The sequence below is a fragment of the Cynocephalus volans genome, chromosome 8 (genome assembly GCF_027409185.1).
Source record: "Cynocephalus volans isolate mCynVol1 chromosome 8, mCynVol1.pri, whole genome shotgun sequence".
Taxonomy (NCBI): Eukaryota; Metazoa; Chordata; class Mammalia; order Dermoptera; family Cynocephalidae; genus Cynocephalus; species Cynocephalus volans.
The window spans coordinates 112286015-112308495 of record NC_084467.1 but is presented as its reverse complement, the minus strand read 5'-3'; the positions used below and the strand labels follow the sequence as shown (position 1 = coordinate 112308495).

Genomic DNA, 22481 nt, shown 5'->3' with positions numbered 1-22481 from the left:
CTCCTTGAGAGGTGTTCTGCCTCCCCAGCACTGCCCCCACCCCCCACCCCCAGAGTTCTTTGGCCTGTGCATATTTGGAGTAAAGTTGCAGCTGGGACCAGGACAGGCTTGGCTACAGTCTTAGGAGAAAGACCATTTGCTTTTAACTTCACATATATATAGCACCCAAAATGTCTCTCCATCTTGAATTTCAAAGATTGCACCTCTTGCCACATTGTAACTTATTCCAGAATTTTTAGAAAACTCATCCTTGGCCTTTTAAAAATGATATTATACCAGAGGACTTACAGTAACCAACAGCAAGGCTGTCAGTGAAACCACGTTCCTCATACATTATACAGATGGAAGAGCTGAGGCCAGGAGGGCCAGTGGCATGTTTTGGGGCATATTACATAAGGACCAGGACTCTGCATGGTGTTATTCACAGTCTGCTGAAATAAAGTGCTAAGTGAGCTGAATAGTTTTTAATTTAAAGACAGTGAAGGATAATGTCTTCATCTGCCACTGGTCTATCAGGAACCTCGAGTGCCTCTGTCCTGTCCTCAGGCAGCTCCTGGTCCCACCTAGAGGGAAATGTAGTGCCCAGGCTTTTTAGAACGTGGATAGTTTCCTTGAAGTCTAAGGCAAGTGCCTGGATATGTCATCTGCAGGGTGAACAAGACTGTCCCACCACCCACCTCTAAATGGGCTGGGAAGCAGGGCTGCCCTGTGAGAGCACAGAAGGGATTTTCTTTAGCTCATCATTTCACTTGCTGTGCACCTTGCATTTTATCTGGGGTCCCATAATTTAATACTGTTCCCAGGATTTGGGCCCTGTTCTGGAAACAGTCTGGCCTCCATGCAGATTGCAGCCTTGACTCAGAGCACAGGGGCCATGAAGGAAGCCCCACCATCCCAGCCTCCAGAAGACTGGTCCTTGCCTCTGCCCAGTCCTTTACAAAGGGTCCTCCCTAGGAGCCATTTCTGGGCTCTGTCTGCTCCAGGCCCAGCCATTTGGCCATTTCTTTTCCATCTGATGAGTAGATTTGTAAGGCTACAAATCAGTCATTCAACAGCAGACTGTTAACCACTCACCTTTTCTTTGGAATCTTGTAATGTCTTTAACCTCTCATGAATCCACTTTCTCCAGCTTTCTCCCTTTTTCCTGTATTTGCCAACCCTGTGCTGTGAGGGCTCTCCCCCACCCCACAAATACAACAGAGTGACAAGACACCTTTAGAAACTACTTTCTTTACGAGAATCTTGAGTTCCTAATGAGTCTGGCCTGGGATGGGCTAGACCAGTGCAACTATTCCAGGAGTGCAGACAAGGGGGGCCAAGGCAGTGTGGGGGAGGTGGGGACACCAAGGATGGATGAATGAGGTGGCCTAACGGTTCCTAGACCTACTGTCCTTTAGGAACCATGTGACCAGCACACTGACCTCTTGGACCTGTTGGGGTGAATATTAAGAGGTGGCTGCTTGCTCTCTTTCTGGTCAGTCAGGGAGTGGGAGGCTGGCCAGCACTGGTTAGGCTGTGAGGGATGCTATGGCCCCAGCCCAACTCTGCCCTGAAGCAGAGGTGACAACCGGAACTGAGTCCACTCTGGCTTGGGGAGTGATTCAGAGAGGGCCCTAAAGAGCTCTTACTCCCTTCCCATAGAGCTCTTCCCCCTGTTGCAAAGCCCACAGCAAGAGCATGGACTTTAAGGCAGTCTTGGGTTTCAGGCCCAGCACTACTCACCCGCTGTCCCTTGTTCTCTCTGAGCCTCATTTCTCTTCTGTAAAATGGGAGCCCCTTCCCTGCATGATTGTTGTGAGGAATAAAGACGGTGCATCCAAAGGAACTGGCACAGAGCAAACCGTTAGTAAATAATAGCTGATACTGGGATTTGGAGGGGATGCAAACAAGGACCAAAGCGCCCAAAGACTGTTCCCTATTTCCTTAGGGGGAAACAGTCTTGTCCTTCCTCCACAGATAGCCTTCCTCGGCAGAACACACCATCTGGGGAGCTGCCTATGTTTTGTTTGCTTTCAAATTTTCAATAACTTGGTACCAGCTGTTCCATATTACATACCTCATTGCCAGGAAGCTGCCTTCCTCCCACTGCAGTGCCAACCATCAAAAGCAGAGGGCCCATGTGTGCTTTCTTTCCACACAAAAATGGTCATCAGATCACCTGTGGCCTTGCCATCTCTGAGGGAGATAATCCCAACTCCTTTTCTCACTGCCTCATCCCAAACCCACCTTGCTCCGGTTTTCCATCCAGTTTCTCTACCTCCCTCTTCAGATCCAGAGCCACCTCCAGTCCTTGGCCAGCACCAAGCTGGGCACCCAATTCTCTACAGAGACAGCCCCACCATGGAAAGGAGGCAAGGGGCTTCCCTGACATCACCAAGGGAAGAGGACATAGGACCCAAGAGTGGAAGAGACTGTGGTTCCCAAAATTTTCCAGTGCCCTTGAGGGTTCAAACTCTGTACTGGCACGTAGTAATACTTCCTTCACCTCTGCCCTTCCCTCCTCCCTAGTGTGGTAGTCCCCAGAGGGCTGAACCCAGAGATGAAGGGAATGGCACTACACAGTTAACTCTCATGTACACTGACCCCTTTCCTCCTTGCTGCAGCACTCGGCCAGCTCTGTCATCCTCGTTTTACAGATGCGGAACACCAAGTTCAGAGGTAAGTGCCTCATTGAGAGGAGCTGGACAAGCTGCTCTCTAACATCCCCTCTAGCGCCCTTTGGTGATGTACTTGGACAACAGCCACTGTGGGAAATATTAAAAGCAAATACAGCCACAGCAGCAGCTGAGGGACCTCCCCATAGCCCAGGCTATGAACCTCTCCTCTGAAGGGTAGGGTGCCAGCTTGAGGAGGAAGGGGCCTCAAGCTGGCATCCTACCCTTCAGAGGAAGGGTTCCTTTCCTGATGCTGTTTTGGGTTCCAAGATGCTTTTCCTAGGGATATGAGTTTGAGGTGTGTCCAGGCATAATACAAGCAACTCCCAATTTTCTGTTCTAGAAGGGAGTCTCCATGGTGCAGACACTTCCACCACCAAGAAGCGATGTCTGTGAACCCATCTGACAGGTGGGGAAATGCGCTGAGGCACAGCTCATGCAGCTGCTGGCTTAGTGTCCCCATGATGTTCTTTCATAGCTAGTGCAGAACCAGATGAGCCTGGGGTCTCTGAGCACACACCTGTGTCAAGAGGAGCTGACCCAGAAGCGAGGCAGGGCTAGGGAAAGGGCTTAGCCCAGGAATGGATGAAACTTCGCTGAGGATGCGCCTGAGAGAAGCCCCCCACCCATTAGACTAACTTGAGTATACCCTGTAACATTCCTTCTATCTGCATGCCCCGGTTCCCAGCTCCCCCAGATCCAGGCCCTTTTGGGGGAGACTTGGTTTGCTCATGGAAAAGATAGGGTAAGGCTAGGCCTTGGAGCGGGGCTGGCATGACAGTTGACCCCACTCCCACTGGCTCTGGCTGCCTCTCAGACTTCACATTCATGAAGCATCTACTCTGTGTCAGGTACAGCACTAGGCTTTTCCACAGCATCACTTCATCCTCCCAGCTACCCCATGAAGAGAGCATTACTGTCCCCATTTTACACACAAGGAAGCTGAGGCCTAGCAAGGCAAGGGACTTGCTGGAGATATCTTCAGAGTGAGCAAGTAGCAGAGCTGGGACTAGAACCCAGACTCTGGGATCCCTGTCCAGTGTTCTTTGCCTGTGTTGTGTCTCCTCCCACCCATCCACCAGCACCACCTCCCACCTCCACTAAGCCTGGAGAAGCAGAAGTCCCAGCTGTGCTCCACAGAACAGAACAGAGCACCAGGTCCCTCGAGTGCACTTGGCAGACTGACCCTTCTGTGACCTGCCATCTGTTGGCCTGGCACTGAGACCAGGCTGGGACCACAAATAAGAGCCAGTCACATGGTAGGAGTGGGAGCAGGAGTGGGAGATCCCCAAAGAGGTCTGCTTCCTGGGCTAACAGGCCAGGTGGCCTCCAGCCAGCCCCTGGGAGCAGCATCAGGAACAGCCTCCAGGGATGCACAGAACGGAAGCTGAAGCTATGCTTTCAGGGGAGTCACTGGCAGCAGCAGACCTGTCCTTCTGAAGTTCTTCTTCAAACCTGCTCAGCTTTGGTTGGGAGAGGGCGGAGGAGGAGCAAGAGCTGGAAGGATGGAATAATGAATAGAAGGACAGGAGCAGCAGTGTGGACATGACAGAGTTCCAGCCATTTGCCCCCTGCTTGCTGGTCTTCTGTCCAGCACAGCTCTGCTGCAGGCAAAAGCCTGAGTCTGCTTAAAGCCAACATCCTTAGTTTACTTCCTTCAAGCAATCAGTCGGTTCAATTGGGAAAAAAACAGGGCACCGACAGATGGCTCTCAGGGTGGGGAGGAAAGGTCAGAGAGCCACCAGGGTGTGTCTCACCTTCTAGGCTCTTTCTTCATCTGGAACATGGCTCACGTTGGAATCCATGACTGTAAAATGTCCTTCCAGCTCCAAAAGCCTGTGAACTTGCACTTCTCACACAGTTTTAGTATTTGGACATCAGACTCCCAGCAGGTCACCCAAAGATTCAGAACTCAGAGGCTCCCCTAATAGCCAGCTTTGCCCACCACACCCTGAGCCCAAGGGAGAAAGGAAGGAGAGGGAAGTCTAGAGGGTACAGAGAAATCTTCACTGGGCACAAGGGGACCTGGTGCTGGGCTCTGAATCCCTTAGAAGCAAGGAGCTATGGGATTGAGCTGGAAACCTGCCCCAGGAGTCTGTGACCATAGGGCCAGGCTAAGGCCTCTGGGTGGAAGCCACTGACCACTGCTAGGCCCACCCAGCCCAGCTGCTGTCCATTCAAGCAAGGGCATATGTCAGGCATACCCTCTTGCTCCTCTCTCCTGTTCCTCTCTCTTTCCTCTTGCTCCTCCCTTCTGAGCTACCATTGTATCAGGCCAGCCCAGCAGAGTCTGAGCTCCTGTCTCCCCGCCCCTCCTCCCATGACACGGAGGCAGTGGATGATTCTGTCCTCTTCCCCAACACTCTTTCTTCAGGGTGGAAGGCTCTGACATCTCTTTCCTCCATTTCTCAGCCTTCATCCTTCACTATCAACACTATTGCCTGGGCTGGTACAACATAAGAAAGGGAGTAGCCCAAACATGATGAAGCTGGCCCAGCCTCCAGGTTAGAGCTGGCTGTGTGTGGATGGAAGTATGGGGGAGGAGGGGCTCCAGATAAATTGAAGGATGGGTCTGTGGGGGCAGCGTCCCTCTTCCAGGTCGCTCACTCATCCATCCTCCACCCAACACTACTGTACAACAGAGGGCAAAGGGGTGAAAGAGCGTGGAGATGCAGAAGGTCTCACTTGGAGCTGGGAGCTGAGTGGTCCGGGTGGAGGAAGGTGGTGCTGGTGTAGTTCTGGAAAAGAGGCTGCAGGAACATGCCAATGGTGCCAAAGACACAGACAAAAACAAAGATCCAGAGGAACAGGCGGTCGATCACCATGGCGACGTACTTCCAGTCCTCACTCACCTGGATGGAGGAGACAAAGGAGGCCCAGGTGTCAGACACATGAAGGAGGACGGGAGTGGAATGGGTATAAGCAGGTCCCCCCACATATACACACACCCCACTCCTCTCCCTCAGTGATCCCAGAGCAATCTTTCTAAAGCACACTCTGATCTTGCCTGCCTAAAACCCTCCAGTGGCTCCATTGCCTTTAGGACCCATCCAAACTTCCAAGTCTGGAATCAAGACCCACCCATGACAAATATGAGCCTATCTCCTGTCTTCTCACAACCTGTAACCCAGACTTACCAAACCCTAATGTGTCCTGTCAGGTCTCTATGCCTTTAGGTTTCCTTTGTGTCTGCAAATCCTGACCTCCCTTTCTCTATCTGGTGAACTCCTACCTATCCTTCAAAGACCAAAGCAAACATCTCTTTTTCTATGGAGGCTTTCTTGACACCCAGATCAAAATGAACCACTGTTCCCTGTGGGATCTCTGAGCCCTGTGTACACATCTCCATCACATTATTTTTACTGTGCTGTACTGTCTCAATTTGCAGGTCTGTTCCCCCAGTAAGCTACAGGTTCCTAAACCACAGGAACCCTGTCAGATTCATCTTTGTAACTCCAGCATCTGGAACACAGAGAGACCCGTACATGGCTGCTGAATTAGTGAGTGAATGGCTGCCTCTGCAGGCCTCGTTCCTTCTATAATTGCAGAGGGAGCTCCATTCAACAGCACCACCTTAAGTACAGAGGCCCCAAAGGGTGAGAGCTGGGTCCCAGATGTGAACAAATCTGTTAAAAAGATAATACTCTCTGTGGGTTTGAGAGCCAGTCACAGGGCTCACACAAAGGGCCAGCCTCTCCTCAGAGCTGCTCCACTCCAGCCTGAGTCTGGGCCTCTGCACACGTGTTTATCTGGAGCCCAGCCAATTCCAGGGGTGGGGAGGAAGCAACCATGCATCTTCACTTAGTCAGCGGCTGAACAATCCCTCATGCATGTCACAACTAGGCCTACTGTATATCTGCCACCATGCTAGGCACTGGGGACATGATTGAGCAAGACAAATGCATCCTGCAGTTGACAGTCTATTGAGGGAGATGGAGACAAAAATAAGTAAGAATAAAAAAATTACATACTGTGTGGGAAACAAAGGACTGAGATAGAGAAATGGAGGGGAAAACATAATTTAGAGTGTGGTCTGGGAAAGCCTCTTTGAGGTGACATTTAAGATAAGATCTGATGAGTAAAAGGAAGCCTGTGTCAGGAATACGCTGAAGAAACAATCAGACCAACCCAAACTGAAGGATATTCAACCAGCCTGTACCCTTTAAAAATGTTTATGTTATGAAAGACAAAGCTGAGGAACTGTTCCAGATTAAAGGAAACTAAAGAGACATGACAACTAAATGCAATTTGAGATCCTAGATTGGGAGGGGAGTGAGGGGTGATGTTATGAAGGACATTACTGGGACAGTTAGAAAAATTTAAATGTGGACTTCATATTAGATTAAGGTATTGATGCTAAATTTCCTGAATTTGATCATTGAATCTAGGCTAGGCAAGAGAGTGTCCCTCTTCTTAGGAGAGACATGCTGAAGTATTTGGGATAAATGGTCACAGTGTCTGCAACTTACTCTCAAATAGTAGAGGAAAAATTAATAACAGTAATAATTTTTAAAAGGATAAAAAGAAGGGCATTCCAGGCAGAAGGACCCATATGTGCAAAGGTCCTGAGGCAAGAAAGAGTTTGGTGTGCTTAATAAAGTCAAGCGGGTAAGCCAGTGACCTGAGCAAGGTGGAAAGGCACAAGTTCTGAGGGAGTCATTGTCTGGATGCAGGAGCGCAGGAGCTGAGTCAGGGAGACTTTTAGGAGACTATGCCCTGGTCCAGGCAAGAGCTGGTGGTGGCCTACAACTGGTGTTGTAGTGTGGTCCAGGCAAGAGCTGGTGTTAAGTGTGGTGAGACAAGTTAAATGGTGAGACAAGGTTGAAGCTGAGAATTACCTCAGAGTTCGAGCTCACAGGACAGGACTTCTTTTTTTTTTTTTTTTTTTCCTAAAAGATGACCGGTAAGGGGATCCTAACCCTTGATTTGGTGTTGTCAGCACCACGCTCACCCAATGAGCTAACCGGCCATCCCTATATGGGATCCGAACCCATGGCCTTGGTGTTATCAGCACTGCACTCTCCCAAGTGAGCCACGGGCCAGCCCAGGACAGGACTTCTGATGACTTGGATGATGGGGGAGATGAGAGAGAGGAGTAAAGGATCACTCCAGGTTTTTAGTCTGAACCACTGGGTGAATGGTGATGCCATGTACTAAAGATGAGGAAACTGGGGGAGGAGCAGATTGGTGGTGGGGATGTAGATCAGCTCTCAGTTTTGGACATGTTGAGTCTGAGATGCCTGCGAAGTGTTCAAGTAGGTCACTGCATCATCGTCAGCACCTAGCTCCGTGATGCACAATACATGAGTGGACTGCAGCAGGAGAGGCAGGCGGGTGATGCAGCCACCAAGTCCCTGCAGCCCAGCACCCCTGCATCTCCCACTTGGCCTCAGCGGGCTCCTGCCTCATCTTTTCCGGTCTCGGCCCCCCTCTTCCTCCACTGGACTTCAGATGCTCTCTGGCCCAAGGTTCAGCTCCAACTGATCTGTTGTCCAGAAGAACAGATCTCTGAAGCCCTCCAGCCCACACAAACTGTAGTACCTGCCCTTTCTCATCCCCCAACCAGAATGGCAGCATCCCAGAGGAAACCTGGCCAGTCACCATGGCAACAGCTGAGCCTGAGTCTGGAATCAGCCAAGTACCTAGAGACTGACCGCAGGCTGGGGCCAAGGATGCCCAAAGTGGGCAGATGTCAAACCATCATACCTCCTCCCAAATCCCAGCTCAGTCACAAGCAGTCCCCTCCTGGGGAGCCACTGCAAAAAAAGCCAAAAGCTAGAAATGCAGAGAGCTGGGGTACAGGTGAGGAGCCCTCACCTCCACCCGCCACCCCAATATCTCCATAAAAATACTTCATGAGGCCGTCCTCCAGACCCAGAAGAGCAGAAAAGTGATATTGATTTGGGACTCTGTCCTCTCCACAGCTAGCAGGCTCGTGGAACTCTTAACACCCCTCTCCCCACTCCACACACACATCTACTGACCTTGATTTGCCCCCCGTGGGGCACTCGCCAAGGACGCGTCTCTGTGCTAAGAGCTGCAGATTAACAACGTGGATGCGGGAATGCAAACGGCAGGGACGGACAGGCCGCCCTCCCGACACTGACACTGACGGTGCCCCAGCGGAGGCACTTCACCCTGGACACGAGTCCTCAGGAAGCCTCAAGATCATCCTGTACTGACTCCAGTGTAGGCGGCGCCGCCTCCCGGAAGCCAACCGAGAAGAACCGAAGCCGGCGCCCGGGCCCACAGCACAGACCCGCCCCACATTCCCTGTGCTGCACCCCTATTAGCTTTGCGTGCCTAAGGAACGCCACCGCTTTCCAGACGCCGGGGCCCGGCAGCCCGGCTTCTCACCCCCGGTGTCCCTGCCCGGGGACAGTCCCTGCCACTCACACTCTGGTCGTCGTCCTCGCTCCGCATATGGTCCGCAATGAAGCGCACGCCCTCCACTGCCTCCCGGAGGCCGCAGCCACACGGCCCCCCAGCGCGCCCCGGGCCGGCCACTGGCGCGGGCTCAGCCCCGAAGGCCCCGCCGGCCAAGCCCTGGACCGACGCGCGGTTGACGAAGCACGTGCAGGAGTCGGCCCCGCGCACTTCGCGGAAGAAGAGGGCGCCAGAGCGCTCGCGCTCTTGCTGGCGGCGCCGCAGGCGCAGGCGCTGGCGGGCGCAGTGGTGGCGCGGCTGCTGCATGAAGAGCAGCGCCGGCAGCCTCTCCAGGAAGACGACCTTGACCCAGGGCGCCATGGTGTGCGTGGTGGGCGAGCGGTGGTGCACGTTGAGCACGCACACGCTCGTGACGATGGAGAAGGTGACAAGCACCATGGTGAACATGAGGTACTTGCCGACGAGCGGTACGTCGAGGGAGGTGGGAGGCACGATCTTGGAGATGAGCAGCAGGAAGACTGTGAGCGCCAGCAGCACGGAGATGCACAACGTCATCTTCTCGCCACAGTCCGACGGCAGGTAGAAGACGAGGATGGCCAGTGAGGTGATGAGCACGCAGGGGATGATGAGGTTGATGGTGTAGAAGAGCGGCTTGCGGCGAATGATGAAGTCGTACGTGATGTCCACGTAAGTGGAGTCGTCCGGGTTTTCATTGCGCCGGCCAGGCAGCGCCACGATGTCCCACTCACCACTGGGTGTGAAGTCGTCCAGGCTGGCCACGTCACTCTTGAGCACCAAGTCGATCTCGGTGCGGTCGTAGGTCCACGAGCGGAACTTCATGGTGCAGTTTTGCTGGTCAAATGGGAAGTGCTTTACTTCAATCTTGCATGCACTCTTGTAGATGGCAGGCGGCAGCCAGAAGATGCTGCCGTCATAGGAGACCACGGCGTTGGAATAGAAGGACACCTCATACATTCCATCCGCACTGCCAAAGGATGGACACAGTCGGTCCTGGCCTAAGCATTCTTCCATCCCCACCCATCAACCCAGCCCTAGGTGGGAGGAGAGGAAATCCAGAGGAAGACACGAGTAGGGGAAACCCAGGTCTGAGAGTAACCATCCAGGGGCATAGCGAGGTGGAGTAGGAATTGAACAGGAATAGGATATGAGTGGGTTGGTGGCTGGAAGAGATGTCCTGGCCAGGAGTCCTGTGTGGCCTCTTGGAGGTAGAAGAGGGTGAACGGAGGGAGGGGCTACTTGCTACTTGTCGTGCATTGTATAAGCTGGTTGCTACTCCTAAGGGTGGAGAAATTGGGAAAGCCAAAGAGGCCAGAGAGAGGCTCCCCGAGCAATGGAGGGATACAGAGGCAGGTGGGAGCAGGGCATGTTCCTATCGGTTGAGGGAAATGGTTTTATATATTAGAGGTGAGAGGGATTATAAGAGACAGGAGAGAACTTGGAGGAGAAACTGGGACCTTAAGGTTCTTTGATCCTGGCCAGACTTCCAAGAAAGCCTACTCTTGAATCAGTTTAGAAACTGGGGGCTGTCAATCCCTGTTTGTATCCCTACTGCAGCTCCAAATACTGAGAATCCTAATTGGCTAGGAGGGGGCTGGTCATGGCCCAAGTCACCTTGGCTGTCCACACTATATCTCACTGGTCTGGGTCTGTCTGTCTGTCTGGATAGTGACTATCTGCCTATCTGCCAGTGAAAAGTCCCTTCTCTCCCACACCATGCTACTTTCTCTCATTTTCCCCAAGACCCCTTCCCTCCCTGAGCATTCCCATGGTCTCCCCCAACATTCTTATTACTCCAGGGTCACCTACTTGTTGTACAGGACCACATCTGGCAGCCAGATATGTTTGGAAGGGAGCCGAACTTTCTTCATATTGTCAAACTCCTCAGGCTTCCAGGTGAGGCGATAGTCTTCCCACTCCTAGGAAAGGGAGAGAGGCAGTACCAACCTCTGCCCTGGGAGGGCCTTGAGGTCAAGGAGAGGGGTATGAGGAGACCCATATGGCTTGAGGGAGCTTTTAAAAGCCAGTCTCCTCCCTACAGTGACCTCTCTGCCATACAAGTGTGGCTCATACGATACTTTCTCATTTAATTTTCATAGCTAAGCCAAGGTATTAGAATTTACATTTTACCATTGAGAAAATGAATTTTGGAGAGTTTATCCTGTTTAAAGTCACAGAGCTGGTGAGTGTAAGAACCAAGATTCAAATCCAATTACTTAGGACTCCGAAGTCTACATGTTTCTACCTCTTTTGAGGAGATTGAAAGAGAGAAAAGCACATGTCAAAAAAAAAAAAAGGAAAGAGAAGGCCAGGGGTGTGGATGGGAAGAGCACTTACCTGGGTCAACCAGACATTGGTGGTCATGATCTGCTCCCGTTCATGCTGTGGGGAAGAAGAGAAGCTTCTGAGAACATTCCCCAGCCTGTGGGCCCACTGCCACCAGGGTCTCTCTCACACCTCCCCAATCCTTGGGAACAGAGGAGTCAGTACAAACATTAACACAACACATTCTGGCTGGGCTGACTTTAGCTAGGCAGAGAGTTTGGGACCCCCACTCACCACACTGATGAGCTGGGCCAATGATACCATGAGCTGTACCGTCACCAGCTCAGAGCCATTGGTGGCTGGGCGGATAAGCTTGTTGTAGCGAGAAGGATCCAGGAGATGCTCCACCAGCCGCTCCTCCGTGTCTGTACCCCACACACCTGGGCAGGGCAGTGGCAGGAAGTAAGTGAATAGGTAAGGAGGGCCCACCTAGGATCCCACCCTCCCCAAGCAAGTGGAACAATCCGGACCCAACCAGTAGCTTCCTACTGCACCATCCCTAAGGATACTGCAAAATGCTTAGATTATGCCATGGAATCCCCAGATTAACACCCCCACAGATAAGCCCATTTCTGAGACCACCGACCAAGGAGTCCAGGCAGCCCCACAGAAATGCCTCCAGACTAAGAACCCACTCTGCAAGGATTAGTGGAGCGGAGACCTGCTCTTCCTCCAGGGTCTCAGAGGGTAGTTTCAAAAGGCTTGATATTTCTGCTTCCATGGCTTCTCCAGCAAATTCCCATGATTCCAGGGAGGTTTTAGAGGGTGGTGAAAGGGAAATAGTTATTTGTGTCCTGCCACACACACCTTCTCCTAAGACAGTGCCCATCTGTGTGTGCAAATAACAGTATATGCCTCTACATATGACTGTGGTCATGCCCCCCCCCCCCCAAAGGCACTGGGTTGGAGCAGAATAATTGGACTGCCTAAGCTGTTGGTCAGGGCATATTTAGTCTCAAATTCCACACATATAGGAGCCCACTTTCATGAGATGGCATGCAGATGTGGAAAGCTCATTCAGTTGTACATTCCCTTTGTGCCTGCCCCTCCACACACTCTATCCCCTTCTGAAACTCTGCACGAACACACCCCTCCCCACCCCCTCAGAGAGCTCCTTCCGAATTCTCAGCCTGACAGAGCTTCTTCCCTTCCAAGTCTCCTGTCCTACCCTACCAGAAGGTTGATAAGTCAGTTCTCTCCCCTTCCTGCTTGTGGGGTGACTAAAATCAGGACCCCAATGTGGGGGACAGGAAATGATGTGCAGCCAAGGGCGGAGCATTGAACAAGGTAGATTTCTTGAGATAACGTTTCACACAAAGTCAGATGGGATCTCAGTCGCCATCAGAGTCAGCCCTCCTGCCATCCCAGAAAGCCTGGGGAGATCCCCTTCCTCCTTCCTCTCTGTGCCCACACCATCACCACCACTGGCCGGGTTTCCATCTCTTCCTTGTGTCACTTACTCCTTTGGGTATGTTCTCCGCCAAGTTCAGTCTCCCGGATGCTCCCTGCAGTCCTGGGGGGTCTCTCCCCTAACCCGCAGTGGACTCCCCCATCTCTATGGAATCCATCCCTTCCACTTTCCGGTCTGGCAAGAGTGAGACTGAGCGTGGCGAATCTTGGGCCATTGACTGGGGTAGGGGAATCTGGCCGGTGCCCGTCCTTACCTGAGCACAGCCCAAGGAAGCCGAAGCTGAGGAGCAGCGCCATAGGGCCGGAGCGTCGGGCCATGCCGCGGGCATAGCTTGCTACCTCGCCTACCCCGGCTCCAGCAGGCCGCCGGCGGGAGGGCCGCGGGCGAAGCGCTGTCCGTGGTGCTGAAGCCGCGCTCGCGCCTGCGCCCGGCTGGAGCTGGGCCCAGAGGATGCTCGCGGCCTTCGTTGCTGCCCTGCCGACCGCCGCGGCAGTTCCTCGGGCGCAAGGAGCAGGCTGCAAGGAGGAACGAGCCTGTCGTTTATCCCGGTCTGAGCAGGCGGAGGCTTTTCCGGCTGCTCTTCCAGGGAATACAATTGGGACAGTAAGGGGGAGGAGCCTCCGCCCCGGAGGCGGAAACGCCGGATCTTAGGAAAAAAGGGGGTCCCTGAATGGTATATTCCTCTACTGGTCCTGCCTAGTTAGGGTGTGCGTGAGGCGGGAGAAGAGCTGTCCTTCCACGGGACGGTGGAGGAGTTCTTAGAGCCCCGAAGTTGGGGCAGCACCTGGAGGGGTCGGAGAAATGGCGGGAGGCTCGGCAGGAAGGAGCAGCGGGAGTGACAAGTAGGTCAGGGCCCGCTTAGTAAAGGGGGCCGCAAGGCTAGAATGAGGGAGCGGGAGACGGGAGGAGTTTCTGGAGTTCCCGCCCTCTTTTTTTCTCTTACCAAACACAACTAATCCTGCTCCCTGGGTTTGCTGTTGTAAGAAAGCAAACAGCTTTGGAGTCTTGGAACAGAGTCCCCTCTCCTGTCCCCTTCTTTACCTCCACAAACTCCCTAAAAGGCCAAGCTTCCTGATGCTCCCCCACAGGGGGTCTAAGGCAAGGAGGTTGACTTTGCCTGAAAAGAAGGTAACCTTGAAGATCTTGAAGAGTGGAAAGATAAGCAGCCCAAATCAATTAGCCTTTCTCACCCCCATTCTCTTCCACTCTAGTCATTGGCTTCTGTGTGACCAGGGAGATCAGAGAACTACTTCACAGAGGCCTGCCCAAGAATAAAGCTAACACAAAGGAGAGCAGAGATAAGAGAGGAAGAGAGGTGTCAAAACTCAATGACATCTTTGATCTTGAAAGCCCTGAACCAATAAAGATCCCACTTTTTCTTAAGTGGGTTTGTTGTCACTTTCAACCAAAAGATTCCTGACTAAAACAGATTTATCTTACAGCAAGGCTCTGTCTTGTTCCATTTCTGCCTACTTCTCCAACCTCATCTGGGTCGCTCTACCCCCAACTCCACACTTCAACTATTGGCAATGTCTTTAAGATCCTTGAATATTTTATCCCTCCCATACTCCATACTTCAGAGACTTTTTTTTTTTTTTTTTTTTTTTTTTTTGTCTTTTTCGTGACCGGCACTAGTGCACCGGCCATTCCTATATAGGATCCGAACCCGCGGCTGGAGCGTTGCTGCGCTCCCAGCGCTGCACTCTCCCGAGTGCGCCACGGGCTCGGCCCTTCAGAGACTTTAAAACACATAGTTCCCTTTGGCTCTCTTATCACCCATTTTCCCCTAACCACCTTCTACTTAACTTTGAACATTTGGCAGGAATGTTAGTTCCTCAAGGAAGCTGTGCCTAATGAAGGACTAGGTCTTAATCCCTTTTCTGCTCTATAACAGAATACCACAGACTGGGTAATTTACAAAGAACAGAAATTAATTTTTTTTTCTAAAGATGACTGGTAAGGGGATCTTAACTCTTGACTTGGTGTTGTCAGCACCATGCTCACCCAGTGAGCTAACTGGCCATCCCTATATGGGATCCGAACCCACGGCCTTGGTGTTATCAGCACCACACTCTCCCGAGTGAGCGACGGGCTGGCCCAGAACAGAAATTAATTTTGCTCATAGTTCTGGAGTCCTGGAAGTCCAAAGTTGTGGTGCTGTCACCTGACAAATGTCACCCATGTCAGAAGGCATCACATGGCAAGAAGCTCATGCATGAGACAGAGAAAATATCAAGCCAAATTCATCCCTTTATCAGGAGCCCACTCCTGCAATAACTAGCTCACTCCTGAGATGACGGCAGTACTCCATTCATGAGGGTAAAGCTCTCATGACCTAATCACCTTCTAAAGGTTCCACCTCTCAACACTGTTGCATTGGGGATTAAGTTTCCAACAAATGAATACGGGGCGGTGGGGAGGGCACATTCAAACGATAGCAGTCAGGTACCCTGTTATATGTTTCTAGAGCATGTTCAATGATAAATGAATCCATCTATGGCAGTGGCTGTCTACTGTACTTGATTATGAACAGCACAGTGCCTGGCATATCATAAGGGCTCAACAGGTAAGGAAAAGGGTTAGTGCAGGACTGACATCTTTCAGTATGTGAGGGAAAATTCCTCTGTAAAATCTCAGCTAAAAGCAACTTACTTAACATGTCCCCAGTTCCTAGAACTGAGGGGAAGAAGCAGGACAAGTTCCAGAAAAGGACGAGAGAAGAAGTGGGATGACTACAGGCCCCTAATGAACCTGGAATTGGGCATAAATCTGAACCACTAGCTCCAGGGCACATGCATGTATAAACATGTAATAATCTCTTAAGACTTAGAGAAATCTTGGAACCAAGGAAAGGAGTGGAGAATAGAAGCCTTAAGGAAAAGAGATGGAAGGTATGCAGTCACTCCACTTTGGGAAAAGGTCAAGGATGGGAAGAAGACCCACCTTCAACAATTTAGATCAACATTTTTTGGTTATCTACTGTTTGCCAGGAATTGTGTAAGTGTTGAGAAGACAGTGATCAAAAATACTTAGTCCCAGATATTAAGGCGGTCAAAATCTGACAGCAAATTATTACACAATGTGGAGACACTCTAACAGAGATATAAAAGATGGAAGCACAGAAGAGGGAGAGGTTAATAGCGTCTGAGGACCTGGAAGGGATGGAGATAAAACTTGACACTTGAAAGACGAGATGAATAAGGCAAGGATGACTTCAAGGCATTCCAAACTCTTGAGATAATAAGGGAGCTTTGGTGGATGCAGGGTGATTAAGGAAGGCTGTGAAAATCTTCTGTTACGAAAATCTCTTTCTGGAGTGATTGCCTTTTTCTGTAATGATGGACTGGGGAGGGGTGTCCCTTGCTTGCTTAAAGCTTTTGGCTGCTCCCTGATGCTCCTTTCAGGCAACTCCAGGGAGCCTGTTCACCCTGGTCTCTTGCTTCTCTTCTCAAATTCCCCACCTTTTAGCTCACATTTACTTCCAGCCTGGCAAGAAGTGAGTCCTTAACCACTCAGTGACCAAGGAGAGCTGGAACACCCTCCCTCCTCATCTCACCCCCATATACTCCTCCCATACTCACCAGGAAGAAAGGGAGCCAGCGAGAGAGGACAGGTCCAGAACCACACAGGGTCATGGATAGATATAGAAGTGTCAATCCTGAGGCAAAATAGTGATTGGCCAGTTTTGGTGGGACATTCCCATTGCCTCTGATAGTAAGGAACATTTTCTCTTGAAAGGTATTAAAATCAATGTTATTGTCCTTTATTTAAGATGTCTTAAATTTTAAAATTTTATTACCAAATACATGTGTTCATGAAGACGAATTGCAGATTACAAGTTAGTAGGCTGGCTCATTAGCTCATTTGGTTAGAGCGCGATATTATAACACCAAGGTCAAGGGTTCGGATCCCCATACTGGTCAGCCACCAAAAAAAAAAAAAAGAAAGAAAAATAACACAAGTTAGCAAAACAAAGTAATTACAGAATGGATTCATAATCCTACCTTCCCCCAAAAAATCACTGTTAGTAATGACAACAAATTTATATATACACATCTCCAAATTTATCTATTTATATGTACTTAGATAAAACATTCATACACAAAAAAGTATATACATCATAAGTGTACAGCTAGATAAATTTTCACAACATAAACACAGCCATATAACCTCCACCCAGAATTTATTTTTAAAGGAACAAACATGGCCAATATTGACTACTTCAAGTTCTAGAAGTAGGTAGTGGTAATGATTACACTACGTCGTGAATGTGATGAATGCTGCCAAATTGCACATTTTTAAGTGGTTAAAATGGCAAATTTTATGTATTTTACAACAATTTCTTTAAATGACTAAAAAAAAGGATCACTATTCTGACTTCTGATAGTACAGGTTGACTTTGCTTGCTGACCTTTTTATAAATGAAATCATAATCTTTTGTGTCTTTTTTTTTTTTTAATGATGTTAGTGAGAATCATGGACTTTGTTGAATGTAGTTGTAGTTCATACATCTTCATTTCTGTAGAGTATTCCATTGTATGAATATACTATCATTTATACATTCCACCATTGATGGATATTTGTGTTGTTTCCTATTTTGGACTATTAAAAATAATATTGCTATGAACATTCTTGTTCATGTTTTTCATGTATGAATCTATGCATTTCTGTTGGGTACAGAACTAAATCACATACTTTTTTTTTTTAAAGCATACTCTAATATAGTTTTGTAACCTTCCTCTTTCATTTACTATTTCACAAACATCTCTCCTACCAATAAGTATTCTTTGATACCTATTTTTTTAACAGCTACACAGTATTCCATTGTAAGCAAAATTTTGCACATACCTTTAATAATTTCCAAGTGAAACTGCTAGGTCACAGTTTTAATGTTCTTTGAATATTTAATTATTTATTGCTAAAATGAGGTCCAGAAGGATTGATATTGCCAGGGTTCCCCTGAGGCCTCAGGCTACGGCACTAATGACCAACACCCCTACAATTATTGCTTATGCTGAGTCCTATTTTCCCTTTCCTCTCTTCTCTTAAGTCATTTCTCCTTTGTGTTAGGCCTTTCTTCCCAACCTCCTTCTACTTTAGGGCCCACTTCTTTCAGAATGTCCTTCCATTTCCACCTAAGGAACTTCTACTTTCATGTTCTTTTTTGGGATTTAATTCTAATACCACCCTTCAAGGCCCTTACCCTTCTTCATCCATACTATTGTGCTTGTCACACTGTATTACTTCCCATTATATCTGGCTTCAGTTCATCCATTACCATGTGCTCCTGAGGGCAGGAGCAAGAAATACAACAAAATGATAAAATGAGTAGGAACTGTTACGTAACAACCCCTCCTCTGTGTAACAAATCATGTCAAGTGCTTCCCACAGGGACTGTATCTTCTTTGTCTGTGCATTCCCAGTGCCTACCACCATTTCTGGCAAAGAGCAAATGCTCAGAACACATTTGTTGAGTCAATGACAGAATGCTATGCTTCCCAGAGCAAGTCAAATGAGAAGCCCCGCCGCCCTGCTCCAAACAAGTGCAACTTTTCACTCTGACAATGCATGACCTTTTGGAGAAAAAAAAAATATCCCTACAATCCATTTTCCAACGAACAGCCAGAGTGATCTTTCAAAATTTTAAATCAGATCATGCCACTCTCTGCTTAAAATCCTCCAGTGGTTTCCCACCACTCTTTGAATAAAATTCAAATAACTTACTATGGTCTCCATAAACCAGCCCCTGCTTTCCTCACTGGCCTCATCGCCTACCTTTCTCTCCTCTTCTTTCACTAGACTCAAGCTATGCTAATCCCCTATTTTTAGAAAACATTTACTGAATTCTTACAATGTGCATGGTTTGATGCACTTTACATGTGTTCTTACGTACACCCAACAACCTTCTCAGGTAAGTGCTACTATGATCTCCATTTTATAGATGTGGAAACAGGCTCTAAGTAACTCACCCAAGGTCACACCCTTAATAGCTAGCAGAGTTGTGATTCAAAGCCCATGCACTTAGCCAGTATATCATTAGCTTCCAACTTCTAGACCACACCACCCGTTCCCACTCAGTCTTGAATTTACTCTCTCTGCCTGTAATAGTCTTCCCTTGTCCCTCCCAGTCCTGCTTTCTTTTCTTTATCAGATCTCAGCTCAAGCACTGCCTCCTTAGGGAGACCTGCCCTAACTACTGGACTTATAGTTACCCCAGTCACTCTCTCCCATTCTCTCTCTCCCTAAGAAGACCATACTTTAATTCCTTGCATCTACTTCCAGTCTGATATTCTCCTGGCTTTTTTTTTTTTTCCTTCATGTTTTTGTTCTTTTGTTTATTGTCTAACTCCTTGCACTAGAACAGAAGTGTCATGAGAGCAGGATCATGTCTGACTTGTCTACTACTATATATCCATATCTAGACCAGCATCTGGCACATGGTAAAGCCCTCCATAAATGTTTATTGAGTACCTCTTGATTTTTTAGCAGTAATGGTATTCATAGCAATAATAGTATTTAGCATTTGCTATTCAATGTACTAAGCACTCATCCCTGTGTTAATCACTTTACATATCTTATTTCATCTAAACTGGCACAGTGACCATGCTGCAAGTCAGAGTATCACACCCATTTACAGATAGTGAAGCTGAAGTTTGCAGAAATTAAATAATTTTCCAAAGGTAACATAGCTAGCAAAGCAGAGGAGCTCAAATCCAAATCCAGTATGATTTGACTGCCCAATCCATGTTCTTTGCACTCAGCTGTGCTACCCCTTTATGCTCTAATTAAAAGAAAGGCTGTGACCAACTCTACAGTTAACACCTATGGCTCTGCCCTCTCTCCTGAACTCAGAAATCAGACCATACTTGATGTCTCCAGCAGAATGTTCCACATCACCCCTTCCCTCCACACACTCGACACTTTCATTACCCAACCTCCACCTTTCCCACAAAACTCAGCTCTCCTTTAGAAAGTCTCATTTTCCATTAGTGCTACTACTATTATTTGCCCAGGATTCCAGAGCTTCTCAAAACTCTAGTTATCTTTTGATTTTCCCTGATCTTAAAATAAAGTCCAAATTCCTAAACATGGCTTTGAATACCTGCCCAGATCTAGCCTTTGCCTGCCTTACCTGCACAGTTCTCTCCCTTACTCTAAACATAGGACTTCTTTCTGTTCCTCCAACTTGTCACAGTCCTACCTCAAAACCCTTTTGCCTAGGACAGTGTCCGGCCCTTCCTCTTCCCTTGGGTAATTCTACTTATCCTTCACAATTTAGTGTGTCATTTGTTCAGGAATGCCTTCCCAGATCCCCAGTCTTGGTCCTCTTTGAGGCACTTACCACAGCTGCAAATAAGTGACTGAATGTGTAACAATCCATGAAATGTCTGAGTTTCTACCAATCTGAACACATGGAAAATGTGAGGACTGGGTCTCATTCAATGCTGCATCCCCAGTGCCTCACATAGTAGGTGCTCAGTAAATATTTGTTCATCTTCTCCCACATTTAGTGAGTCAGTTGGCTTTTTAGACTACAGCTTTATCATCTCTGTTTTCCCCAAAAGAAAGTAAGCTTCATGAGGACACGGATTATTTATTCACTAGTGTTTTCCTAGCACCCAATAATTCATTAAATGAACATATCCCTCACTTCTTTTTCATTTCTGCCCTCCATATTACAGCTGGACAACCACACTGATGTCATTTCAGATATGACTCCACACTAGGTTTGTAGGTGCCAGAGGGCTCTCCCAGCCAGAGAGCTGAGATGCAGAAGAGATTAGCAGAGAGAAGACAAACCTCATCCCAGTGTTCCTTACTTTTGGGTTTCCTCACTGGGGGAGCTGGATAGTCTGTACAACACTGTGGGACTGTAACATTGTGTCATTTTCTTCTAATTAAACCCTTTATAAAATATAGAATTCAGGATCTTCCAAAGGGCTGCATTTGTGGGTTTCCTGGGTAAGGGCTGGAGTCAAGTAACATGTGAAAACCTCTTGAGAAAGCATCACAGGAAGGCAGAGTGGGGTAGAAGAGCATGGACAAGCCCAGGAACTCTGCTTACTAGCTGAATATCTTTAGGCAGTCATTCCTTTTCCCCACTTGTAAAACAGGGATACAAATGCTTACCCTGCAGTGCTGTTGGATTAGATATATTTGCAAAATACCCTGGCTCAGGGAGTGCTCAATAATTGGAAATTCTTACCACAACCTTTCATGCTACCAGCTTGTGCACAGACACAAAGGTGCCATGTAACTGTTCAGGCTACCCAAATGAGATAAACGGCCCCAGGAAGACCAGGAGCACGACACAATCTTTAAATACCCAGAGCCCAACTTAGCCAAAGAATACCTTCTGCAAATAATAAATAATAAAAGGTGCTGATAACACCAAAGTCAAAGGTTCAGATCCCTATTCCAGCCAGCCACCAAAAATAAATAAATAATAAATAAACGAGTAGCCCAGCACCAGGCACCAAGTTGCGCAGCTTCCAGAAAAGGCTAACTCATTTTAGTCCAGGTGGAAGAGGAAGGGGACAATCTTGCCAAAGCTCAAGTGCTGAGTTGGCCCAGCAGTATTCACCAGGCCCTACAACAGTCTTAACACCTGCCTTTGGCAAAGGAACGCCAGTTCCGATTTCTGGAAGCTGAGCCAGCTTTGTCCTTTGTGAGAGTGCCACCTAGCGAGGGTCCAGAGGCACTGCTGCCTAGTCCCGGCAGCTGCCAGAACCACTGCGGCAAGGTGTTAGCCATTTAGGCTTGGGACGGGGGAATGGGGTCCGCCCGAGTCTGTCTCCTTCCATCTTACTACAAGGTTAGTGATTTACACTAGCGATGCACTCCTTCCATGACGTTCCTCCCCCAACCTCGTCCAAGGCCATGGGGTGTGAAAAGCACCAAAGGTCAGCTAATGACTACCCCTCAGACATAATTAACCAGCGATCTATCACGCCACACTTTATGGTCTCCTAGCGTCGAATCTTTGGAAGCAGGCGGAAAAGGCATCCTCATCAGAGCCATTGTACAGACAAGAAAACTAAGGCTCAGCGGGAAAGTGGTTAATCGAAGGTCACACAATGAATTTGAGACAGGACCGGGACGAGAATCCAAGCCTCTGATATCCCGGGCCCCGGCTCCTTCCCCGATCACACGCCCCTCACTCGGTGTGGAGAAAGAGCACCGGGTGCAGAAGCTCGGGGACCCTGCGCCTAGGACTAGCAGCGGGCGCAGAATACCGACGGTACAGCACTGACCGCACTTCTTTATTCTTTTCTGCCCACCGACTGCTCGCCGCGGCTCGGTGGCGGAGTAGGAGAGGCCCAAGGCAGGAAACAGGGTCCCGCGCGGGTAGCCCCTGGGAACACGAGGCGCCGGGTCACGTGAGAAGGGAGCGCCGGCCAAGGGCCGTCGTGCGCATGCACGCGCAACGTACGTAGACACGTACTGAAGCGGTGAAAAAGAGCCCGAAGCCCCGGGTCACATGTGGAGGGTGGCAGACGAGAACAAGGGGGCGGGAAAGACTGAGAGATCACGTGGAGGAGGCCGGAGCAGGGAGGTCACGTGAAGGGGGACGGAGGCGGGGCCGTCGAGGAGGAGGAGGGGCGCGTGGCTTCCGGCGGCTGAGGGGGCCAGCGAGCGGAGGGGGGGGCCCTGTCCCGGAGGTGGCGGCGGCGCCATCTTGGCGA

General features: G+C 49.3%; 1 protein-coding gene across 2 annotated transcripts; it reads right to left on the bottom strand.

Annotated features, from left to right (window-relative positions):
- Positions 1 to 66: 66 nt before the first annotated feature.
- Positions 67 to 22144, bottom strand: CHRNB2 (cholinergic receptor nicotinic beta 2 subunit). 2 transcript variants are annotated; one of them, XM_063106030.1, is made up of 7 exons: positions 22050 to 22144; positions 13049 to 13310; positions 11619 to 11764; positions 11397 to 11441; positions 10869 to 10978; positions 9051 to 10026; positions 67 to 5506 (listed from the first exon to the last, which is right to left on the bottom strand). In XM_063106030.1, exons 2-7 carry the CDS (start codon positions 13110 to 13112, stop codon positions 5336 to 5338), a joined length of 1512 nt encoding a protein of 503 aa, XP_062962100.1. In that variant the 5' UTR covers positions 13113 to 13310; positions 22050 to 22144; the 3' UTR covers positions 67 to 5335. The 2 variants fall into 2 exon arrangements, with proteins under 2 accessions (XP_062962100.1, XP_062962102.1); XM_063106032.1 differs by having other exon boundaries at positions 22077 to 22088.
- Between the last annotated feature and the right edge of the window lie 337 nt (positions 22145 to 22481).

Bases quoted from the DNA above. Each gene is read 5' to 3' on its own strand.
- CHRNB2 (XM_063106030.1), bottom strand. From the start codon at position 13,112: ATGGCCCGACGCTCCGGCCCTATGGCGCTGCTCCTCAGCTTCGGCTTC. The intron at 10,979-11,396 runs GTAAGTGCTCTT...TCCCTTTCCTAG, and splicing joins CCAATGTCTGGTTGACCCAG to GAGTGGGAAGACTATCGCCT. The intron at 5,507-9,050 runs GTGAGTGGCAGG...TCCTCCATCCAG, and splicing joins GCGAGGACGACGACCAGAGT to GTGAGTGAGGACTGGAAGTA.